Source organism: Acipenser ruthenus, chromosome 9 (assembly GCF_902713425.1).
Source record: "Acipenser ruthenus chromosome 9, fAciRut3.2 maternal haplotype, whole genome shotgun sequence".
NCBI lineage: Eukaryota > Metazoa > Chordata > Actinopteri > Acipenseriformes > Acipenseridae > Acipenser > Acipenser ruthenus.
Window position 1 is genome coordinate 31,694,528 of NC_081197.1, and position 22,063 is coordinate 31,716,590.

The 22,063-nt window shown below is 40.1% G+C and overlaps 2 protein-coding genes across 2 annotated transcripts in view; one reads left to right on the forward strand and one right to left on the reverse strand.

Annotated features, from left to right (window-relative positions):
- LOC117972860 (heparan-sulfate 6-O-sulfotransferase 3-B-like) overlaps window positions 1–22,063 on the forward strand; it is a 120,758-nt gene that overhangs the window by 3,615 nt on the left and 95,080 nt on the right. The window lies entirely within an intron of this gene.
- Window positions 1,316–7,150, reverse strand: LOC131737909 (zinc finger protein 446-like). The gene is made up of 2 exons (XM_059029831.1): window positions 5,409–7,150; window positions 1,316–1,578 (listed from the first exon to the last, which is right to left on the reverse strand). Exons 1-2 carry the CDS (start codon window positions 6,412–6,414, stop codon window positions 1,571–1,573), a joined length of 1,014 nt encoding a protein of 337 aa, XP_058885814.1. The 5' UTR covers window positions 6,415–7,150; the 3' UTR covers window positions 1,316–1,570.

Sequence of the window (22,063 nt, forward strand, 5' to 3'; positions counted from 1 at the left end):
TGGTATGGAAGTCATAGATGTTAATGGACTAGCACTTTTTAGTTTGACAATCAAGCTCATAAACTTATATTTTAGGCTGTACTTTAATTACATAGATCATTATTTGCCCTGATTACTAACTACAGTTTTCCAGCTTCTAAAGACACACCTCAAGACTGATGGCGGGGAAGCATATTACTGTTGCACTGTGCACTGAAGCCCATTGGTGAGTCATTGTACAAGGAAGTTGGTGCAACAATGATATGCTTCCCCACAGTAAGCCTTTTTTTTAGTTAGTATCATGGCAAATAATGCTTGATGCAGATAACAACATGTAGTCATTAAGAACACATAAAACAGGAAATAAATTACATATCAGGATGTGAATAATGTAATACATTCTTTTAAGTCTGGGAGCACAGTCTTCAATCTCATTCTCATTGTTCTTTTGTGCTTGGGTCTAATGCAGTGGCATGACCCAAATCTTAAAGTGAGAACATATTTTCTATGTTGTTGTATTTTTGTGGTTTGTAAACAGAGATCTGACCTGAAAAGTATTGCTGAATTTGTGATGTCTTTGCTGGGACCAAACAACATTCCCAGTGCTCAATGCTGCAGCTTCTTGTCTTATGCACTATGTACTGCACTGGTCTGGAAATTTGCCCACAGTGAAAAATTGGGTCCATTGTTTTTTTTTTTAATGGCCGGGTAACATCACTAACCACCCTGAAGTGATATCAGCCTTCGGCAGCGTAGAGCTTGCTGTGCCCTGAATGAGTGCCCAAAAATGGGTGTTGTTGTTTTAAAGGATTTTGGATTCAATGGCTAAAGATACTGGATGTCTCAAACTACAGCTATGGCCAAAAGTTTGACATCACCTACAATTTTAGGTTTGCAACATAATTAAAAAAAACAAACTATATGAACATAATTTAGATTTTTTATTTAACATCATGTAATCAAAGAAACTATGAAAGTCTACCAGAAGCCATAACAGTAGTACAATATTTCATGTTAGATTTTGAAACATTATTCAGCAGGTATCATTCGACTTTATGAAGCAAAATTAGTTAATTCTATAGGGTGATGCAAAACTTTTGGCCATAGCTATAGTACGGCTGAATGCCTAAATGTCTTTACATTCTCCACAATCTTGCCATGGCAATATATTGGAGTTACTGTCCCTTAAAGAATTGCGGATAAATTCAACAGAAAATGCCAATGTTTTGGAAGACATACTCCTGATAAGTTTAATATTTGGGTGTGGCAAAGTGGGTGGTAGGGGGAACAGGTGTAGCAGTGATGCGGTGCAGGAATGACGGGCAGACAACTGTAATCCAGAAAATAAGCTTTTATTTTCCGTCCTGGTCTAGTGACCACAAATAATAAGCCCCGGCAATACACAACGATGTGTAAAGCTCGGGGCTGAAGAACACAGGTTGCAGTCCTGATAAAGGAAACAAAAACACGGTCACCCGTCTCGGGTGCGTGCAGTCGTGATGGTGGTGCGTGAATATACTTTATTCCGTGACAGTTCGTGAAGTGGTGATCCGGCTTGTGCTGGCCCAAGGCGACAGCTCCGGATGTGCGTTTAGCTGTCTAGTGATTTCAAAAGACACAGACAGTTAGTTTACAGAGACGAACAAACACAAACCCACACACACACACAACTCTTTGCAGAGTAATACAGGGATTACGTCCTTCTCGGTCCTTGGCTTAACCCAAACGAAGGAAAAGAACAGCGTTACCCTGGCCCCTATATGTAATCCCGCATGATATCTAGGTAAACGGTTGCAGCTGCCTTATTACTTGCAGCTGCCCCTTGTTTACCTGTCAAATCAATACGGTCTTACAACAGAGTCTCGCTTCCTTCCAGGCTGACCCACTTTCCGGTCCCGGAAACGAACTGTCAGGCCAGCCCTTCCAGATACTTCTCCTCCCGTTCTTTAGCGCCCTCACAGGTCGGGAGGAAGATTTATCACCAGAACTCATTATATTTCTGTCACATATCCCACCGCTCAGAGTGGAGCCGAAGGAACACTCGGCTAAATCTACCTTTCCCATTGCTCCCCCCTCCCGGGAAAAATAATCCGCATTTTGGTGGTCTTTCCCCGCACGGTGTATCATATGGTACATGAAGGGCTGCAATGCCAGATACCACCGAGTTATCCGGGCATTGCTGTCCTTCATGGTGCTTAACCACTGGAGTGGGGCGTGGTCTGTGACAAGATCAAATGAGTGTCCCAGCAGGTAGTATCGTAAAGAGTGAGTAGCCCATTTAATGGCCAAACACTCTTTTTCGACTACGGAGTAGTTACGCTCCCGAGGTAACATTTTTTTGCTCAGGTACAATATCGGGTGTTCTACTCCAGCTACTTTTTGGGACAAGACTGCACCCAAACCTACATCCGAGGCGTCGGTGTGGAGGATGAATCTCTTGGTGAAATCTGGGGTAATAAGAGTGGGGGCCTGGCAAAGTTTACGCTTAATCGTATCAAACGCCCCCTGACACTCAGCTGACCATTTAATTAAATTTGGAGCACTCTTTTTGGTGAGGTCGACTAACGGGTTAACCACTGTGGCGTACTCGGGGATGAAGCGGCGGTAATAACCGGCTAAGCCCAGTAGTGACCTCACCTGAGTCTTGGTTTTGGGGATCGCTGCATCAACCAAAGCCTGGATTTTGGTGACCACAGGTTTCACCCTTCCATTTCCCATTACAAATCCCAAATATTGAGTCTCTGTTTTGGCAAACGCACATTTTCTCAAGTTAGCTGTCAGCCGGGCTGCCCTTAGAGACTGAAGAACGGCTGCAACCCTAGCCAAATGCTCTCGCCAGGTGGAGCTGTAAATCACCACGTCATCAATATACGCTGCTGCATATTCATGATGTGGGCGTAAAACCTGGTCCATCAGTCTCTGAAAGGCAGCGGGCGCACCATGTAGCCCAAACGGCATGGTTTTAAAGTGGAACAGCCCCTCTGGTGTTGAAAATGCGGTTTTCTCTCTGGAGCTGCGGGTTAGAGGGATTTGCCAGTATCCCTTCGTCAGGTCCAGAGTGGAAATAAACCTCGCTTTTCCCAGTCTGTCTAAAAGTTCGTTGACCCGAGGCATGGGATACGCATCGAACTTGGCAATAGCATTCACCTTTCTGAAATCTACGCAGAAGCGGTTGGTGCCGTCCTTCTTAGCCACTATTACAATAGGACTGCACCACTCGCTCCTGGAAGGTTCAATCACTCCAAGCTCGAGCATATCCCGTACCTCTTTGCGAACGCCACTTCGTCGACTTTCCGGGATCCGGTACGGTCTCTCTCGCACTGTGACACCTGGGGGAGAGATAATGTCATATTCAACTAAGTTCGTCCTGCCGGGCACATCAGAAAAAACATCGCTGAACTCCTCAATAAGCTTACGCAGCTCTCTTTGCTGATCCGGAACTAATTGTTCCCCCATTGAAATCGCTCTTGTGCTCGGGGTCTCTGGACAGGGACCTAAATCATCCTCCATATTGCCTGGGGCTATAAATAAGACCTCTCTTGCCTGCCAGGGCTTCAACAAATTAATGTGGTAGATTTCACGTTCATTCCGGCGATCGGGCTGTCTAATTTCATAATTTACTTTCCCTATAGCCCGAATCACCTCATACGGCCCCTGCCATTTAGCACACAGTTTTGACTCTGATGAGGGAAGTAGCAGCATTACCTTGTCCCCTGGTCGAAAGGTTCGAATCCGTGCATTTTTGTTATAATGCTGCTCTTGTCGGTGCTGAGCCGATCTGAGGTTGTCTTGGGCCAAACGACCGACCAAATCCAGGCGATCTCTGAGTAGGAGCACATACTTCACTACATTTTTAGACGAGCCTTTGTGCTCCTCCCACCCCTCTCTCAGCAGGTCGAGAATGCCGCGAGGCTGCCGGCCGTACAGGAGCTCAAAGGGGGAGAACCCAGTTGAACTCTGCGGCACTTCTCTCACTGCAAAAAGGAGGTAGGGGAGAAGTGATGCCCAATGTTTCTGCTCTTGTGTCACAAATCGCCTCAGCATCGACTTTAAGGTCTGATTAAAACGTTCCACCAGACCGTCCGATTGTGGATGATAAACGGACGTCCTGATGGGACGTATTTTTAATATTTTGTACACCTGCTGTAACGTATTGGACAAAAAATTAGTTCTGTGATCGGTCAAAATCTCCTTGGGGATCCCCACTCTGGCCATAATCTGGGCTAACTCGGTGGCTATTGCAGCGGCACTAGTGGACCTCAATGGAACTGCCTCCGGGTATCGCGTTGCATAATCCACAACTACTAAAATGTGCGTATACCCGGAGTCAGAAGGTAGCAAAGGGCCGACTATGTCCATTGCAATGCGCTCGAAAGGAGTGGAAATAATCGGCAGTGGGACCAAAGGGGCGGGGCGCACTCGACCCGGCGCTACTCGCTGGCAGTCTGGGCAGGTGGCTACATATTTCGACACATCAGTATGAAGACCTACCCAATAGAATCGAGCCAATATTCGCTCCCTCGTCTTCTCGGCTCCGAGGTGCCCCGCAAAAGGGATATCATGCGCCAGCCTCATGACCTCCAGCCGACAAGACGGGGGAACCAATAATTGTGTTACAGGCTGTCCTGTGCCCGCGGCTAGGTTTACCCTATACAGTAATTGCCCCTTGATACTGAAATGTGGATATACTAGCGCCCCAGCGCCGTCAACATCCTTACCTTCAATGGACCGGACCTGTCCCCAAGCGTGCACCAGTGACGGGTCGTTTTGTTGGCCCCACACTAGGTCCGCGCTTGAGTACCACGGGTCCGGTACATTGAGAGGGGCTGGAATAACATCTGCTCTAGTCGGTCCAGTAACCTCGCTCTCTCGGTCACACTGCGTTCCCACTCCCTTCGACTGGCGTTTGTTACCATTGCAGCACTCTCCCACCAGACCCCAGCCTTGTCTCAACAACGCTCCCTCCCATTTTGCGGTCCGTCTCTCCTTATTCGTTTTTCTAGGACGGAAAAGAGGGGAAAACATTTCAGTGTGAAAAGGAAACACATCACCAATTCGTTCCTTTTTTTTTTTCTCTGCCACGTTTACGTGTGTGGCTGAGACTGCCATTTCTTTCATCAATTCTTTGAATTTTGGCCAGTCTCGGCCCAGAATAACTGGGTGTGGCAACCTTTCTGCCACCCCGACTACAAGGTGACGTTTTATCGGTCCTACCGATAAATATACTTTTAATGTGGGGTATGCCGCCGTGTCTCCATGGATACAGGAGATGGCCACCTGACCTCGTGGCCGCCACGACACACCGCCCAGGAGAGCTGTCCTAATCAAGGTTTGCTCACACCCTGTGTCCACTAACGCGTGGGTTTTCACATTCCCTAACACCACATTAATCAGACAAGGCCCCTCCCGACCATTTTCCCCCCGCTTACCAGTCTCAGGTGCCCAATTGCACGCGGCCACGTCACACTCCATGGCAGCGGGGCATGACCTGGCCAGATGTCCCGGCTGGTGGCACCTAAAACAGATAGGAGGGACAGAGGGGGCATGGGTTAGAAATCTGTCCCGCTGCTGGTATGGCAACGGGGCAGGGGCAGCACCTCTACCCCAGCTGGGGGCCAACCTTGGTCTCCATGGGGGGGAGGCAAGGGGGCCCAATGGGGTCGGTGCTCTGGGAGGTCTGGGTCCCTGGAACGAGGGGGGTGGTGGTGATGATGTTGGAGGAGAGGGAGAGAGAGCGCGGCTGCTTCGAAGGGCAGGGGCGGACAGGATCCCAATCCGGGCAGAGGTCAGGGAATCCTCAAAATCTTCGGCCAATTTGACCGCCTCCTCCAGGGTGTCGGGGTTGTGGCGCCGTATCCACGCCTGGGTTTCGGCGCCGACCACATGGCAGAACTGTTCTACCACAATGGCTTCCCCCATCTGCTGGGCGGTCTTCTTCCCGGGGGTCAGCCAATGCACCATGTGGTCGCACAACCTCTCCGCAACCACCCTGGGGCGTGTCTCCGGGGCTCTCCGGTATTCCCGAAACCGCGCCCGGTGGGTCTCGGTAGTAATATTGAGCCGGCGGAGGATAGCCTGCTTGACTAGGTCATACTCGGTGGCGTGCTGGTCGCTCATAGCCTGGTAAGCTGCCTGAGCCTCCCCAATCAGGCAGGGTCCCAGCTGGCTGGCCCAGAACTCCCGCGGCCAAGCCGCCGCGGTAGCCAGCCGCTCGAATGCCACCAAGTACGCCTCCGGGTCATCCTCCGCCGACATCTTCATCGCCCGTGCCTTCGGGGGCGACATCACCGGTATTGTCGTCGGGGTCGCTACTGCAGCCACGGCCAGTCCTACCCGTTCAATGAGCGCTGTATAGCGCTCCTCCCTCCTTCTCTCCTCTGCGTCCCGTCTGCTCTCCAGTGCCTGCAGCAGCTCCGCCAGCGCGTTGCGGTCCATGATCCCGTTTCTGACACCACGTGTGGCAAAGTGGGTGGTAGGGGGAACAGGTGTAGCAGTGATGCGGTGCAGGAATGACGGGCAGACAACTGTAATCCAGAAAATAAGCTTTTATTTTCCGTCCTGGTCTAGTGACCACAAATAATAAGCCCCGGCAATACACAACGATGTGTAAAGCTCGGGGCTGAAGAACACAGGTTGCAGTCCTGATAAAGGAAACAAAAACACGGTCACCCGTCTCGGGTGCGTGCAGTCGTGATGGTGGTGCGTGAATATACTTTATTCCGTGACAGTTCGTGAAGTGGTGATCCGGCTTGTGCTGGCCCAAGGCGACAGCTCCGGATGTGCGTTTAGCTGTCTAGTGATTTCAAAAGACACAGACAGTTAGTTTACAGAGACGAACAAACACAAACCCACACACACACAACTCTTTGCAGAGTAATACAGGGATTACGTCCTTCTCGGTCCTTGGCTTAACCCAAACGAAGGAAAAGAACAGCGTTACCCTGGCCCCTATATGTAATCCCGCATGATATCTAGGTAAACGGTTGCAGCTGCCTTATTACTTGCAGCTGCCCCTTGTTTACCTGTCAAATCAATACGGTCTTACAACAGAGTCTCGCTTCCTTCCAGGCTGACCCACTTTCCGGTCCCGGAAACGAACTGTCAGGCCAGCCCTTCCAGATACTTCTCCTCCCGTTCTTTAGCGCCCTCACAGGTCGGGAGGAAGATTTATCACCAGAACTCATTATATTTCTGTCACATTGGGTCATTAATCAGCTGTAGAATAATCAATGAAAATTATTCTACATCAGGTATCAAAATAAATGCAAATTGCTACTAGGTTTCTGTTTCCTGTCTTGACATGTTCACCAGGAGGTATTTGGTAGAATATGGGTAAAATAAAGGTCACAAAGACTATCCACATTTACACAGATCTCCTGCTTATACTCTAAATGGAAACTGTTTGGTATAATTATCCATTTGAATAATAATCTAGAACATGTAAATAAAAATATTAAAACAATCAACTGTGTTGAAAAACATATGCACAAAGAACATTGCTAGTACTGCAGTTATAAGGCTGTCCCAAACTCTATAAGGTGTTCAGTATCACTTTAAGATTGTCAGCTGAGAGTTAGTCATAAAACCAAGAACGAGAGGGTTTAGGATCGTTGCCAAGCTATGAAACTGAATTGAGCTACAGTGTGAGTTGTTTGTTTATCACAGAGGAAAGATGCTGTTATAAAAGGAGAGTGAGAGATAGGTATGTTGTCTTACAGAATTAATACTAGACAATACAGTAAAATGTACTTTCCCAATGCTCTGTACAATTATCTACAGTAGGCCAACAATATGTTTTCAGATTTTATACTTTAAATTGGGCAAATGAGTTGCCATTGCAAATAAAGCTAGGAATCGAGTTTAAGATCTAGGTGCAAAACTGCTGTCTATAGCCTTAAATAAAAAAAAAATATGATATGACGTTAAAGTTATGATATGATGCCATTTATCACATCCTGATACCTAGAAGAGTCACCAGGATGTGATGACTGAAACAGAAAATGATACAAACTGAATCTAAACAAGAAGAAGAATACAATCATTAAGATAACTCTTGATATTTCATACCCTCTTTAAGAGGGAGCAGTTAGATTGGGGTAAGTCTTAAGCTAACATTAAATTAGAGGCCACTGAGTGAATCTGATCTTACATTGACAGGGATGAAAAATAAGCAAAGCAGTAAACAAAAATAGTCCTGAAACATGTAGGGAAAAGGTGCTTACCACCTCACCTTTAAATACTGTTCCTCCCAAGTATTGCTTGTAAGCAGATAAATGTCCTGTTGTCAGTACAAAACTCACTGGAAAAGAAACTGCTGATTATATTAAGTGCCATAGCCATTTGCAGCATGAAGCAGATTTCCTGTTTTCTCCTTTGACAAATACAAAAAGCACTTTAAACTGCTAGGGCATGAACACATGATTTATTTCTGCAGTGCTAAGTGTTTCCTTTATTCAAGAAACTGCTCTGTAGATGTGACAGCAACCCATTTTATACTTTCAGTCTTCACTTCTCTCCTTCTCACGCACCTCAGATAACTATTCCTTGAGCATATCTATGGCTTTTTCTAAAGATAGAGTGCTGGACACCAATAAATCATTTCTGACAACAGTTAGAGACACCAATGCAGATGAGAAAAATTGTATTGAAATTATGAAAATGTCATCATGGTGCTATTTTACTCTGCAGAATGAACATCATAGGATAGCGAGCAGGTCTTTTTAAACTACAGTCCAGTCGGAGATTTGTTTGTTGTCCTTATTTACTGTCAATCTAATTATATCGTTGCATCCTCTGTGAAAGCCAGGACTGTATTCTATTTCTTAAGCTGCCTACCCAAGAATACTTGCAAATGCTAGAAAATGTCATTTCTTACCTGATGAATTAAACAACAGAACCCTGATTACTGTCTGGTAGTTGACCACATTGGGAAGATAGAGCTACTGGTCAACCCCCAAGGTTATATCTGATAACTGAAATGACAAAACGAACCTGGGGTACTGATTGTATTAGGCACATATTTAGAGGTGCACTCGCGTTCGAACTGCAATTTTCCAGGACGATTTTGGTAAGGAGAAGCACAGGCAGCGAGTACTGAAGTACATGTGTTTGTACAAAGTGAAATTGCGAGTGCATAGGGGGCCTATTTCACTGCATGGACTCTAATAAGTGCTTGAAAAAAAACAAAACATTTTTATAACAAATGAGCAGTTGTTTTATTTACCCAGATATCATTAGGGAACCAGGGGACAGGCACTATAAAGAAGTATCTGCCATTTCATCTTCATAAATAACCCAGTAAGCTATCAGTTCCACGTTTATTGATTAAACTGGAGTGCCCTCAGTTTCTATGCATATCTGTGGCCTTTGGTAAATAAGGCTGACTGAAATGCAGTGTATCCAGGGAAACTTTGAAAGGTCAGTTATGTCAAACCTCATCAGCGATGTTCCTTCTCTGTGCTCCAATACAGTGTGACAACTAAAACAGCCAGTAACAGCACACCTTTGCACAGCTCAAGGAAAAATCAGGGATTTTTTCTTTAGTAACCATGTGAGGGGGAGAAAATGGTAGCAGATTAGAAAAAGCATTATGAATAGCAAATCATATGCATGATGTAAGATTTGTGCGCCGATGCATGCTCCTCTACAGTAATGTGCACTTGTATTCAATTGTTCTCATTATAATTGGTGCTTGGAGGCAAATACAGTAATGTTAATGAAAAAAGGGCAGATGCACCTCTCATGCAGTATTCTAATTGCACCGTGTAGAAGTCATCACGACTCTGAGGCTTCAGGTCAGCATTTATCAGCACTTCATTTCAACAGCCTGGTTTTTGTGTTACTGAAAAACCTTAAACAATGCCTTTGAGGGTCTGGTTAGCCGTTAATGTTAAAAATAGTTCTGCAGAGAAATGATGAATAATACAGAGAAGGTTAGACTTCAGTGTAGGAGAATCTGACAGCATCTCCAAGGAAAGTAAACCCACAAAATAATAATGTTGAGCAGCACTGTAAATATATGTGGCCAGTATGTCATCACGTAGACCAATTTTTACATTTGTATCCAAGTCATCATTTGATTTTTTTGATGACTTTCAAAGTGTAAATGTTTCACCCTAGTTAGGGGATACAGAAAAGGATTCAGAGCCACATTTATTCATTTTCTCTCTATCCAGTACAAGTAATTAAATACAAAAATCAGCCGGGGGAGACAACTGAAATGGACTATACTGTATGTAGCCTTATTGAATAGGATTTAACCAATAAACAGAAATAAAACTGTCCTAACAAAATAATAAAACAAGTCTTGTTTCTCCTACCAACACATAAAGAATACTGGAGAGAAGGTTGGTTTGGAAATGGGCTGGGCAGAGGTAGTGCATGTACCACCAATGGTGTTATTTCAGTTTCTCAAGATGACTAACAGTAGCACATCAAAACTCCAAAAGCAATTTGGGGCTTTACCTGAAAGAAATAGACGCCAAAAAGCAGAAGCCCTACTTTATTTGCCTCAATGGCATCCTTGCAAGATAAGCACTCCCTTCACCATTACGCTGTGCTGCAGCACAGAGTTAGAGCTAAATTCCTATGGTTTTCCAACCATGAAACCCAGCAACTCTGTAGTTAAGAAGACAATAGGATGGCTAATTATTTTTAATTCAGAACACAGCAGTACTTTCTGTCATACTGTCTTTAAATATTTCAAAGGGAAGAACACATTTAACAGTTCTTGCCTGAGCACTTGCACCCAAAGCAGAAATAGAAACATTTCATGGAAGATGCAGGAGGAAGCAAACAACTAAAAACGAAAAATATCAGAATATAAGACAGTAGAAAATTGGTCTTTAAGAATTTGATTTAAAAGGTGGAAATCCTATGACAAATTGCTTGCTTTTCAGTTTGGTAACTAACATGGTGCTGCAGATAAATGAGCATGTTCTTAATGGTCAGTGGATTTGGTTTAATAATCTTTATGAGATTTTTAGGGGTCATGACCATGGTCTAGTAATGTCTCATTAAAATTGTTAATAACATCCTAAAAACCTTTATGTGCAGTTCTGAGAAATATGGGCACCTTTATGGCCACAGGCTTGTGAAAAGGCTCTGTGAAAGCCCCTGTCCCTGTACTAAAGCACCTGACCTCACTGCCATAGTCAGTCTTTGTTTACTATCCTACAAAACACGTATTGTTGAACTTCTTTGTTTGTAACTGAAAAAAACAACCTCTCTAAATGAAAGGCAACACTGCTTAATAGAAACACTGGGTCATAGAATATTGTGATAAAAACTGAATTCTCATGCCTGATAAACCAATAGAAATCGTTTTATTGAATATTTTATGTGACCAAAATGAAGCTACAGTATAAAATCATAATGACATTAAGAGGTTTTTGCTGTACCACCAAAAACATAAAAAAAATCAATTGAAGCTGGATGCAAAAACAAATTATCTGAAGCCTTTACTGTGTTCATATACTACACAACCAGCAAGTATTTTAAAATATTATATTAGTATAATAAAACATTTTTCTCTATTTCCTCTATGTTTAATGTACAAAAGACAAGCCTTTCATGACACCTTCTGAAAGATCCTTTCTCACTATCAGGTCAAGGTCTGTAATGGTTATTGTGAAGTATGCAATCGTCTTGTCTTTGTCTTACAAACCTAATCTCATTGTTACATCTTTTATAACATAGCATATTCTTACATTACATTTTTTTTGTGCTATGAACCATATGTACAATTATAAGATAAAATCCCCTGAGAGCTGAATCTGTAGGAATGGTTTGTTCAGTCACCTTGGCACAGCAGAACAGAGCCCTTCCCTGAGAGCTGAATTTGTAGGAATGGTTTATTCAGTCACCTTGATACAGCAGAACAGAGCCCTTGGGTTATGTTGGTCCTGGTGATTAATTCTGATATATATATATATATATATATATATATATATATATATATATATATATATATATACAATACTATACTGTATATATACTGTATATATATATATATATATATAGAGAGAGAGAGAGAGAGAGAGAGAGAGAGAGAGAGAGAGAGGATATATATATATACAACCTTTTTAGAAGACTTCTATATTACATGTATTAATGTATTCAGAATGTATGTCCCTACGTTTGGAGGACCGCTTATGTCCAGCTGGCTGACCCATAATCTATAGTGGTTTAGCAGCAGCATAAAATAGAAAGTGGGGGGGAGAATGGAATTATACATTTTTTATAAAGCTTTCATCGATTGTAAAGCTTTTCTGACAGGTTAGCCTTTATGGTGTAATAAAGTTGAAATACAGACACTGTTGACATGCATTGGGAGAACAAAGAAACAACAGTGTACCATCTTCAGTCTTCTTTTTTGTAAAAAAACAAACAAAAAAGCATCCTCAGAAATTGTTCCAGAGAAACTCCACCTACAGTATTCTGAAGTAGATGCAGTAATATATACAGCAGTGCAAGGCTCTATACATTATGAGCCACTTAACTTACCTATTAAAGTAAAGCAAATTGGTCTGTCTGTTATGCTAAAGAGAATAAGATCTCATATTCAGCAATACGCTCTGTTTACACCCAGAAGTCTTCTGCTTCTGGCTGTGTGTTATAATTAAATCACACTGTGGCGAATGGAGGATGGAGCTGCCATACAGTCAGATTGTATTGTGTATCAAAGGAAACCAGATCAAAACTATTATAATTGGCCAATAGCAATGTTCCAATGACCATGTTCTGTATCTTTGCTGTGTCCTGCTTTGATGGTAATTGTCTGGACTCTGGAACACCACAAGGTCCTATTGCAATGGAGCCAGCTGCACGCTTAACAGAGGGTTCTCACAAATAAATGATCTGTGACAAAAACAAGTAGCACTTAAAGCTGCACTGCCTTGTACAGTGAGCTGTAGTTCCTTCCTCGCATTGTTAAAATGCATACATTTCTTCCTAATTGCAGTGTGCCTGATTGCTTTGTTATTGACACTGATTATTTTTTTTCAACTTTTGAATTTCGTAAGAAAATCGTTCTTATTAAATGGTGGTTTGCTGACACTTTCTGCATTTCTGCATTCAGTCATCGTCTAATAAAACACCGTGGGTACAATCACTTCAGCATGTGACTCCATGTTTCTGGAAAATTACTTGGAAAAAAAACAGAATAATAGATAACTTTTCTGTTTTATATTAGCTGAACATCCATCCTCTTGCTATACTGAGGTGATTACAAAAATGATACTGTATTACCTTGTTACTGCTGCCTAGCAATCCCTTTAAAGCTGTAGCACACTTTAATACTGTACGTACAGTTAATTTGGATGCGTACTTAAGACTGCCGTCAAGAGGACTAGCAAATGTGTCTGTGGATCGGGAAATTTGAATTTTGAGAGTCTGTTCTCTTGCTGCATCTCCCTCTGTCTGTAATTTAACTACGTTGTCTAAATATGGATGACAGGCAGATGAAATGAAAGAGTGAGCCTCGTGTTGAGATAAGACTGTGGAAGTTTCCAATGTATGGTTAGGACTCTTCTAGTGGACCTGCAGATTTTACAGATTAAGGAAATGTTATTCCATGCTGGAGTTTGATGAATCCCAGTGAGTTTTGTACACAAGGAGCTGGAGATTGCTTTTCATGTAACATTAATGCAGCAGGTTGTAGCTCCTGGGGTAGCACTTACATCCACTTGGTTTGATAATTAAGTGCCACCTGCCACCTGGATTTAGTGTAATCCTCCATATTCTTACATGTGTAGGCTTGATGTTTAAAATTAACCAGGCAAACTTATAATAAAATGTCATAAAAATTGATTATTAGAAAGGTCATTTGTTATCATTGTTTAAGATTACATTTTGTTGTTTGTTTCCATAACATTATGGGCAAAACTCTGATATGGTCGTTATGTCAAAAGTAATATTTGGAACTGATTATTCCAGATTTAGGAATTTATGGGAATATGAAAACATGTCTAGGCTACTTTAAGGTCATATTTGGTACTGTGGTGTTAAATGTCATGTAGCATTTATTTTAGTTTTATGTTATCTGGAATGTTGATTGTAAAATTGGTTAAATTGATATGAACTAGATTTGAAGTAGAGAATTAATGGTGTTGCGTAGGTCAAGTGGAAATCCAGAGTCCTAATTCTTAACTAATAAAACTCCCAATTTTCGTTTGTTTAAAAATCTCCACAGGGAATATCTACAAGAAACCAAACCAAGTACACCCAGTTTTGAAAGCATGTTTTAAAATTTGCGATCGTTAAAATATGTCAAGCACACAAAACTTGCATCCTTGACGTGAGGGCGTTCTTTGTACTTAAAATATTTAAGGGAGGGATGTGACACTTGTGTACAATGTTAAAGCAAGTTAAGTTATTCGCCCGTACTTTAAACCTTAACACAAAATAACAAAACCTGAAAGTTTTTCCTTGTCTTAAATATTTTTTTGTACTGTTCTTTTGTTTCATGTAACATTATATTATAGTGGTCAACATTCACTGCTGTCCCTTATAGCAACCAGGAGATGCCTAACAACAGTAAAACAGGCAACAGGAAGAGTTTTTGCACTCTTCACTGTATGGATTCAGCTTGTTCCTGCTTTTTTTTTTTTCTTGTTGCATTAGAACAATCATTTATTGACAATGACAGACATAGATTGAGAAAATATAAGGTTTCAGATATCTTTTCTGTCTAGAAATCTTTTCTGTCCAAATATTGCTGTATTCTTTCCTTAGCATGCCTTAGCATGAAGAATACTTAATGGGTAATTAACATTCATGGATTTTTAGTTTTTTCTTCAGAATTTGACACAACGTATGATCTATGGGTTTGGCTGTCATTTGGAGTTGAAGATGTGTTACTGGAAAGATAGCCCTGGTTAGATATGACCCACTAAAACTAAATGGGTCAGCTACATTACAAAATAAATATATAAATAATAGTAAAAATAAAAGGGAAAAATATGTTGTAATTAATTGTATTTAATTTAAAGTTTAATTGCAAATTAATGGGACTTCATTATTGCTTAGTGGTTAAAAAAGGTATAATAATATTATGACAAATGACCAGATTATTGTAATAAATCATTTACATTTACTGTAATAAATCACCTACATACAGTATGAATATTACCTTATTAAACATTAACTAAGATGTAATGGTTTTGGTTTTGCCTTCTTATGTTTCCTTCAAAAACACTGTAGGAGATAATTACAAGCATTTAGCACCTAATAATAAAAGGTATTCTTGATACAGTTTACACATTATTGAAGATGAAATCAGCCCTAATCATATTGTGAAACCGTATCTCTCGTTTCCTAATTTCAGCCTGCAGTTTAGCTTTATCTACATGTCTACATCGCTTATGGGAGAGGTATCCATTTACAATACAGTGTCAGTAATTTACATGCACTGATTTCCAATTGTATACCTATCATTCTCATTAAGTATAAACACATATTCATGACACATTCCAAAAGTGATGCAGGAAACAAATGATACATAAAACCTGTTTGAGCTTTTTCCCTATTTAAATTTAGAAAGAAATTTCTTTTTTTCCACTTACCTTCATCCCATACACATGAAAATGCATCACTGTAAATAAATAAGTATATGCAATATAATATATCTTCCTAAAATGTTTTTCAAGTCTTATCAGTAACAGGCTGGTAATTTATATATATATATATATATATATATATATATATATATATATATATATATATATATATATATATATATATATATATATACTGTATATCTTGGTTTTGTGAAAGAAGCCGTTCTGTCTCAGACTGACTCAGCGTTCTGCTTCCTGTAGATAATATAAATGATCAAAATGGTTCTAGTCAGGATGATGTATTGTTCTGCCCAAGCCCATTCAGAACACATTTAAAGGGTCCCTATAATTAACTGGCTGCATTTTTTACAGGGGTAAACTCAGCCAGGAAATCAGAAGCATTTAAATCTGTGAACCTTTGAGCACAGCTTCAATAGATGCACCAAGTTGACATTTTCCTTTCAGTGTGCCAAACTTATTGCCCTCAGTCTTTCTTTGTATTGACACTGGTGTTCATTTTGTGATTTGCATTAAATGCCATTTTTTATATAAATTGTATACATTGTACTTCATTTTAACTTCTGCACATGCAGTCTACAGTATTTTTTTTAAATATGATAACTGAAAGGTTTTTATTAGCCTTAGATGCCGTGTTACTGCAATAATAATACATGTGCACTCTGGACTGCAGACATTTAGGACAGCTGCATAATTTTGAAATAGATACATGTTGCAATCACAGTTGCAATCAAACTTCTTGGAAATAAATGTACAAATTAAACAAAAATACATTTTTTTAAATACAGAAAAATTGACAACATTTTTAGCAATTATAGGAAACTGAAAACAATACAAGAAACCTGTCTGGAATAGGGTACAGCTACAACAACTGCTCAGAGAATAAAGTGAATGTTATTATATTTCTTTGTATTATTTCACTGTCCCTTCCCTTGTGTTTGCATCATTGAGTTTCTCAGGGGCTTTCACCTTGTTTCAGGAGATGCTCTTCAGATCTAATTATATGTAACCTTGGCTAGATAGGTCTAGTTATATGTAACCTTGGCTAGATAGGTCTAGTTATATGTAACATTGGCTAGATAGGTCTAGTTATATGTAACATTGGCTAGATAGGTCTAGTTATATGTAACATTGGCTAGATAGGTCTAGTTATTATTATTTATTTCTTAGCAGACGCCCTTATCCAGGGCGACTTACAATTGTTACAAGATATCACATTATTTTCACATACAATTACATTATTTTTACACATTATTTTTACATATAATTACCCATTTATACAGTTGGGTTTTTACTGGAGCAATCTAGGTAAAGTACCTTGCTCAAGGTATAGCAGCAGTGTCCCCCACCTGGGATTGAACCCACGACCCTCCGGTCAAGAGTCCAGAGCCCTAACCACTACTCCACACTGCTGCCCTTATATGTAAGTTATATGTAACCTTGGCTAGATCAGCCGACGTGAGATTCAGTGCCATCTAGTGATCTGTCACTTTGCAAGCAAGTTTGCTTTAGTTTTTCTGGCAATGCACTGCTGTACACTTGATGGTGCTGAAGATTATTTAAAGAAAAAAAAAAAAAAACTCTGGATAATTAAGTATATTTTAGGATCCCAAGGTGAAATTCGACCCCATCGGCTTGGGGTCAATTGACATATTTAGAAAGATGAAATCTTCTCATGTTCGGCTTGGGTTTGTCTGCAAATGACCCTATTGTGATGCAGAAAATTCACTTTACCTGACCGGAAGCCAGACTGAAGAAGAAGATCCGATACCGCTTAGTGTGTTTAAGATGATTTTTTTGTTGTTGTTGTACATGAGCTTTACCAGCCTTTAATTGATTCATGCAAATTGAAGTATGTGGTGGTATAGCCTCGAAAACATTTCTGTTAGAGTGAAATCAGTAGGCTATTAGGTAGAACATGAGCCTCAAAAAATACTGTGTCCCTAACTGCTATGAAATAAATACCATTAAAAAATAAAATACTGTAGCATAACATACAATGGGCTGTAAAATCAAATACTGTACCATACTGTGGAATGGGCTTTTTTAGGACGATAGGGCACCAAAGTCATTCATATGTCATGTAAGATTTACTGGATGAATTGTTCTGATTTTTCTTTTCAGTTAAAAACTTAATTGAATTTGGACCATCTAATCTGCATCTGGCAGAACTAAACAGTTTTTAAATTTTTTGGTTTTGTTTCAAGTACTGCATTTAGTGATTGCTGCTCAGAGAGCTGGCTTGATTGAAAACTGTATTGACATTTATTTAAGGAGCTCTGATTATAAACAGCAGATTTAAATGGCGTTTGACAGGCCTGCTGCAAGTGACAAGGTTTCTAATAGACCCACAGGTTGCTAGGTTTCCAGTCACAATTACTACAAATGTACGTGCTCGTGGCAAGTTTATATAACCCGTTTACTCTTTGCGACTCCGCTTGGCAGTTTTTATTCATAAAGAGCATCTCCACTGAGCCTAGAGGGGAAGGTTTTGTTTTCAATATGAATCTTGCATACTCCACTGGATAGATGAGGTAACTGCTTGCTGTGATCTGACATTATTTAGCTGTAGGACTTATCTGTGTGATTGACACAAGGAAGAATCACAGTCTAAGATTCAATTGATGGGAGGATGTGCTGCATCTTGTTTCCAGCCTTTTGAGCAGCAGAGCCATGTGAGTTAACATGAATAACATGAAGTTTCAATCATTCATGTCTATGCACACCACTAAGCAGCAGCCTGATTATTAGCAAATCAGTCAGTAGTTAAAGCTTCAGGTTTGTCACAGCAAAGATGTGTTTTATTTACTCTGTTTTATTGGTCTTGCTTGAATAAGAGATACCAGTGCTTATTGTGTTCTGTAAGGTAAACGTATGGGCTAGACCCATATACAGTGATTTCTCTTTATTTCGCTATCTGACTTGCATATCAATAAATCTTGTAATGTTAAAAACAGTGAGTAAGTGAAGGGCCCTTATGCAGTCAAATGTAGCACTTTTGCAATTCACTGAAAACATTGCCACACTAACTGTGAATTGTGAAATATTGAGGGGAGCAGTGTATATTGAGGAGAGCATTGTATATTGAGGGGAACAATATATAATGAGGGGAGCAGTATATATTGAGGAGAGCATTGTATATTGAGGGGAACAGTATATATTGAGGGGAGCAGTATATATTGAGGGGAGCAGTATATATTGAGGGGAGCAGTATATATTGAGGGGAGCAGTATATATTGAGGGGAGCAGTGTATATTGAGGGGAGCAGTATATATTGAGGGGAGCAGTATATATTGAGAGGAGCAGTATATATTGAGGGGAGCAGTATATATTGAGGGGAGCAGTGTATATTGAGGGGAGCAGTATATATTGAGGGGAGCATTGTATATTGAGGGGAGCAGTGTATATTGAGGGGAGCAGTATATATTGAGGAGAGCATTGTATATTGAGGGGAGCAGTATATATTGAGGAGAGCATTGTATATTGAGGGGAACAGTATATATTGAGGGGAGCAGTATATATTGAGGGGAGCAGTATATATTGAGGGGAGCAGTATATATTGAGGGGAGCAGTATATATTGAGGGGAGCAGTGTTTATTGAGGAGAGCATTGTATATTGAGGGGAACAATATATAATGAGGGGAGCAGTATATATTGAGGAGAGCATTGTATATTGAGGGGAACAGTATATATTGAGGGGAGCAGTATATATTGAGGGGAGCAGTATATATTGAAGGGAGCAGTGTATATTGAGGGGAGCAGTATATATTGAGGAGAGCAGTGTATATTGAGGGGAGCAGTATATATTGAGGAGAGCATTGTATATTGAGGGGAGCAGTATATATTGAGGAGAGCATTGTATATTGAGGGGAACAGTATATATTGAGGGGAGCAGTATATATTGAGGGGAGCATTGTATATTGAGTGGCACACATAATTTCCTTTTTACATTGAACCTGCACTGGATGTGAACAACAAACTGTAATTGTTTGAATCCCTCTTTCTAAGCTTAACTATTATGCTGCCATTTGATTTGATCAGCAGAACAACATCATAATCTCTCGCAGATGTATATAATACAGTGCCTATCTCATTAATAGCAGACACCTGATCCTGCATTTTAGAAGCATGTTGATCTGAAAAACACATGTGTATCAGTATATAATTCTACTGTGTTATTTACTGACAGATTGGCAAACCTCTTTAGTAAAATGCCAGCTTCACTGTTTTTCTGTGTTATTTTTCAATAGGCAGCAGTCAGACCTGACTGAAGGAAACTGCTGTGAAAAATAAAGTACTGCAAGCCTGATTTATCATAGGCAACTACAAAAAGGTCATTTCCTCATTTGGGTCCAGCCCCTGACAGGTAACTGATGTTGCTGCGGCTCTAGCTGTGAAACAGCACGCTTGGATTAGTAATATTCATCCTATCAGGGATAGATTCCCAGTTTTACAGCAAGGTCCAATTGAACCGGAGGTAGGGAATCACTTTCATAAATCTGAAGCCCTAGCAGCCATAAGGTTGCTCATATTCTAAAGCAATTACATATTACTTAATTAATTACATTATAACTGTGTTACCCCAAAGGGCATGCCGTGGTTTCAAAATCTCCCTTTGCTAACACCTCAGAAGTGGAAACATGATGGTGACAGAGAGCACAAACTTCATGACTAATAAAAAATACAGTTTTGAGAGATGAAAAGATGAAATTTAAAGGTTTGATACCAAGACACAAATAAGCCATCAGTTCTTTCTTCATTTTTATTTAATGTTATAGTTATGATGTTCTTCCTGTCAGGAGCAATGTGATGTAAAGTTCCTTCCTTTTACATTTTTATAAGACACATGAAATAACAATGGGATAACAACAATATACCCATGCTTGTGGTATAAATTATTTATTTATTTTATTTTGTTCTGCATTGTAGTTAAGGACTTTTCATAGTGAGTTTAGCTTCCTGGTGGTATCGAATATTAACCCAATTGTTTTCTCTACAGCTGTTCTAATATGATTTTCTGGTTCAATTAATATATATAATAGGGGATCTGATAAATAAAAAAAAGCTGTATACAGTGTTTATAAAAATAACCCTCTAGAATGTTATACTTTCAGATTGCCTCTCTACAGTGGTAGTCGTTAGTATAGTATGTTCAGTTACTCTTGTTTGCACATATTCAGGACTGGGGATATCTCTCTAGAACCGTTAATAGAACTCTGTGTCAGATGACCGCTGATCCTGCTGTATGTCTGGTTGCATCCTAACCTTGGGGCACTGCAGATCTAATCAATATATTGGATCAAAAATGTTAACCACCCTCTGTGTATCACTGTCAATAATCTGATTGAATATCATAGATAACATCCTTTGATTTATTTTTATGAATTATTTATGAAAAAAGATATTGCTGAAATTGCAAAAAATAAAATATAAATTCATAAATAATATTTACTTATTACTCTATTAAGTATTGAGTAAAATATATATCTTAAAGATTCAATGAACACTTCAAGCAGTTAAAGACGTTACAAAACCGTTCAGTGAAAATATAAGGTGTTTACTTGGATTTATAAGAAATATTTTATTAGGTTTGCCTTGCATTGTCTAATTTCAATTTGCAGTGTTCACCCAAGGGTCTGAGGTGCAGGCTTGTCGCAGTATGAGAGTCTATTTATGGTACTTAGAGTTGATATTATTATTTATTTCTTATCCACGGCGACTTACAATTGTTACAAGATATCACATTATTTTTACATACAATTCCATTATTTTTTACACATTATTTTTACATACAATTACCCATTTATACAGTTGGGTTTTTTTACTGGAGCAATCTAGGTAAAGTACCTTGCTCAAGGGTACAACAGCAGTGTCCCCCACTGGGGATTGAACCCACAACCTTCCGGTCAAGAGTCCAGAGCCCTAACCACTACTCCACACTGCTGTCCTCTCAGTGTTTGTTTGTGTTATGAAAACCTACAATTGCATTTCTTACAGATAAAGATGGTGTAGTATTTAAATGGGTTGTCAAGGGTATTGCAGGCACAATGTAAACACGGCTACAATGCTTCAGGAGGAGATCAGCAGTTACACAAAGCTCTTTATAATTCCGGAAAAACTATCCAAAGTAATTTCAGGTGAACCGAGTACACAGGAAAACAACAGCAAGGTAGTCTGATAGGTATTGTTTCCACTTTTATAGACATGATTGGGACACTTTGATGGGAAGCACAAACAAGAGTCAGAATGTGAAAGGCTGTGTTCAGAACACCTTGCTGCAGGATGCACCTATATACTTAGTGCTGCAAGCATCCGGGAACGATGGGACTATTGTTTAAGACAGAAGAAAACCCTGAGGAATCATACTAATCATTTTCTTTACACACTACAATGTAGTGTTTACTTGTCTGTAGGTAGACTTATACATACAAATGTTGACAAATATGGTAATTACATGATCCTATTTAGTCAGAAAATTATACATTTATTTGCCAGTATACACATATGTT

Excerpts from the sequence above, each read along its gene's own strand:
- LOC131737909 (XM_059029831.1), bottom strand. The coding sequence starts at position 6,414 with ATGGACCGCAACGCGCTGGCGGAGCTGCTGCAGGCACTGGAGAGCAGA.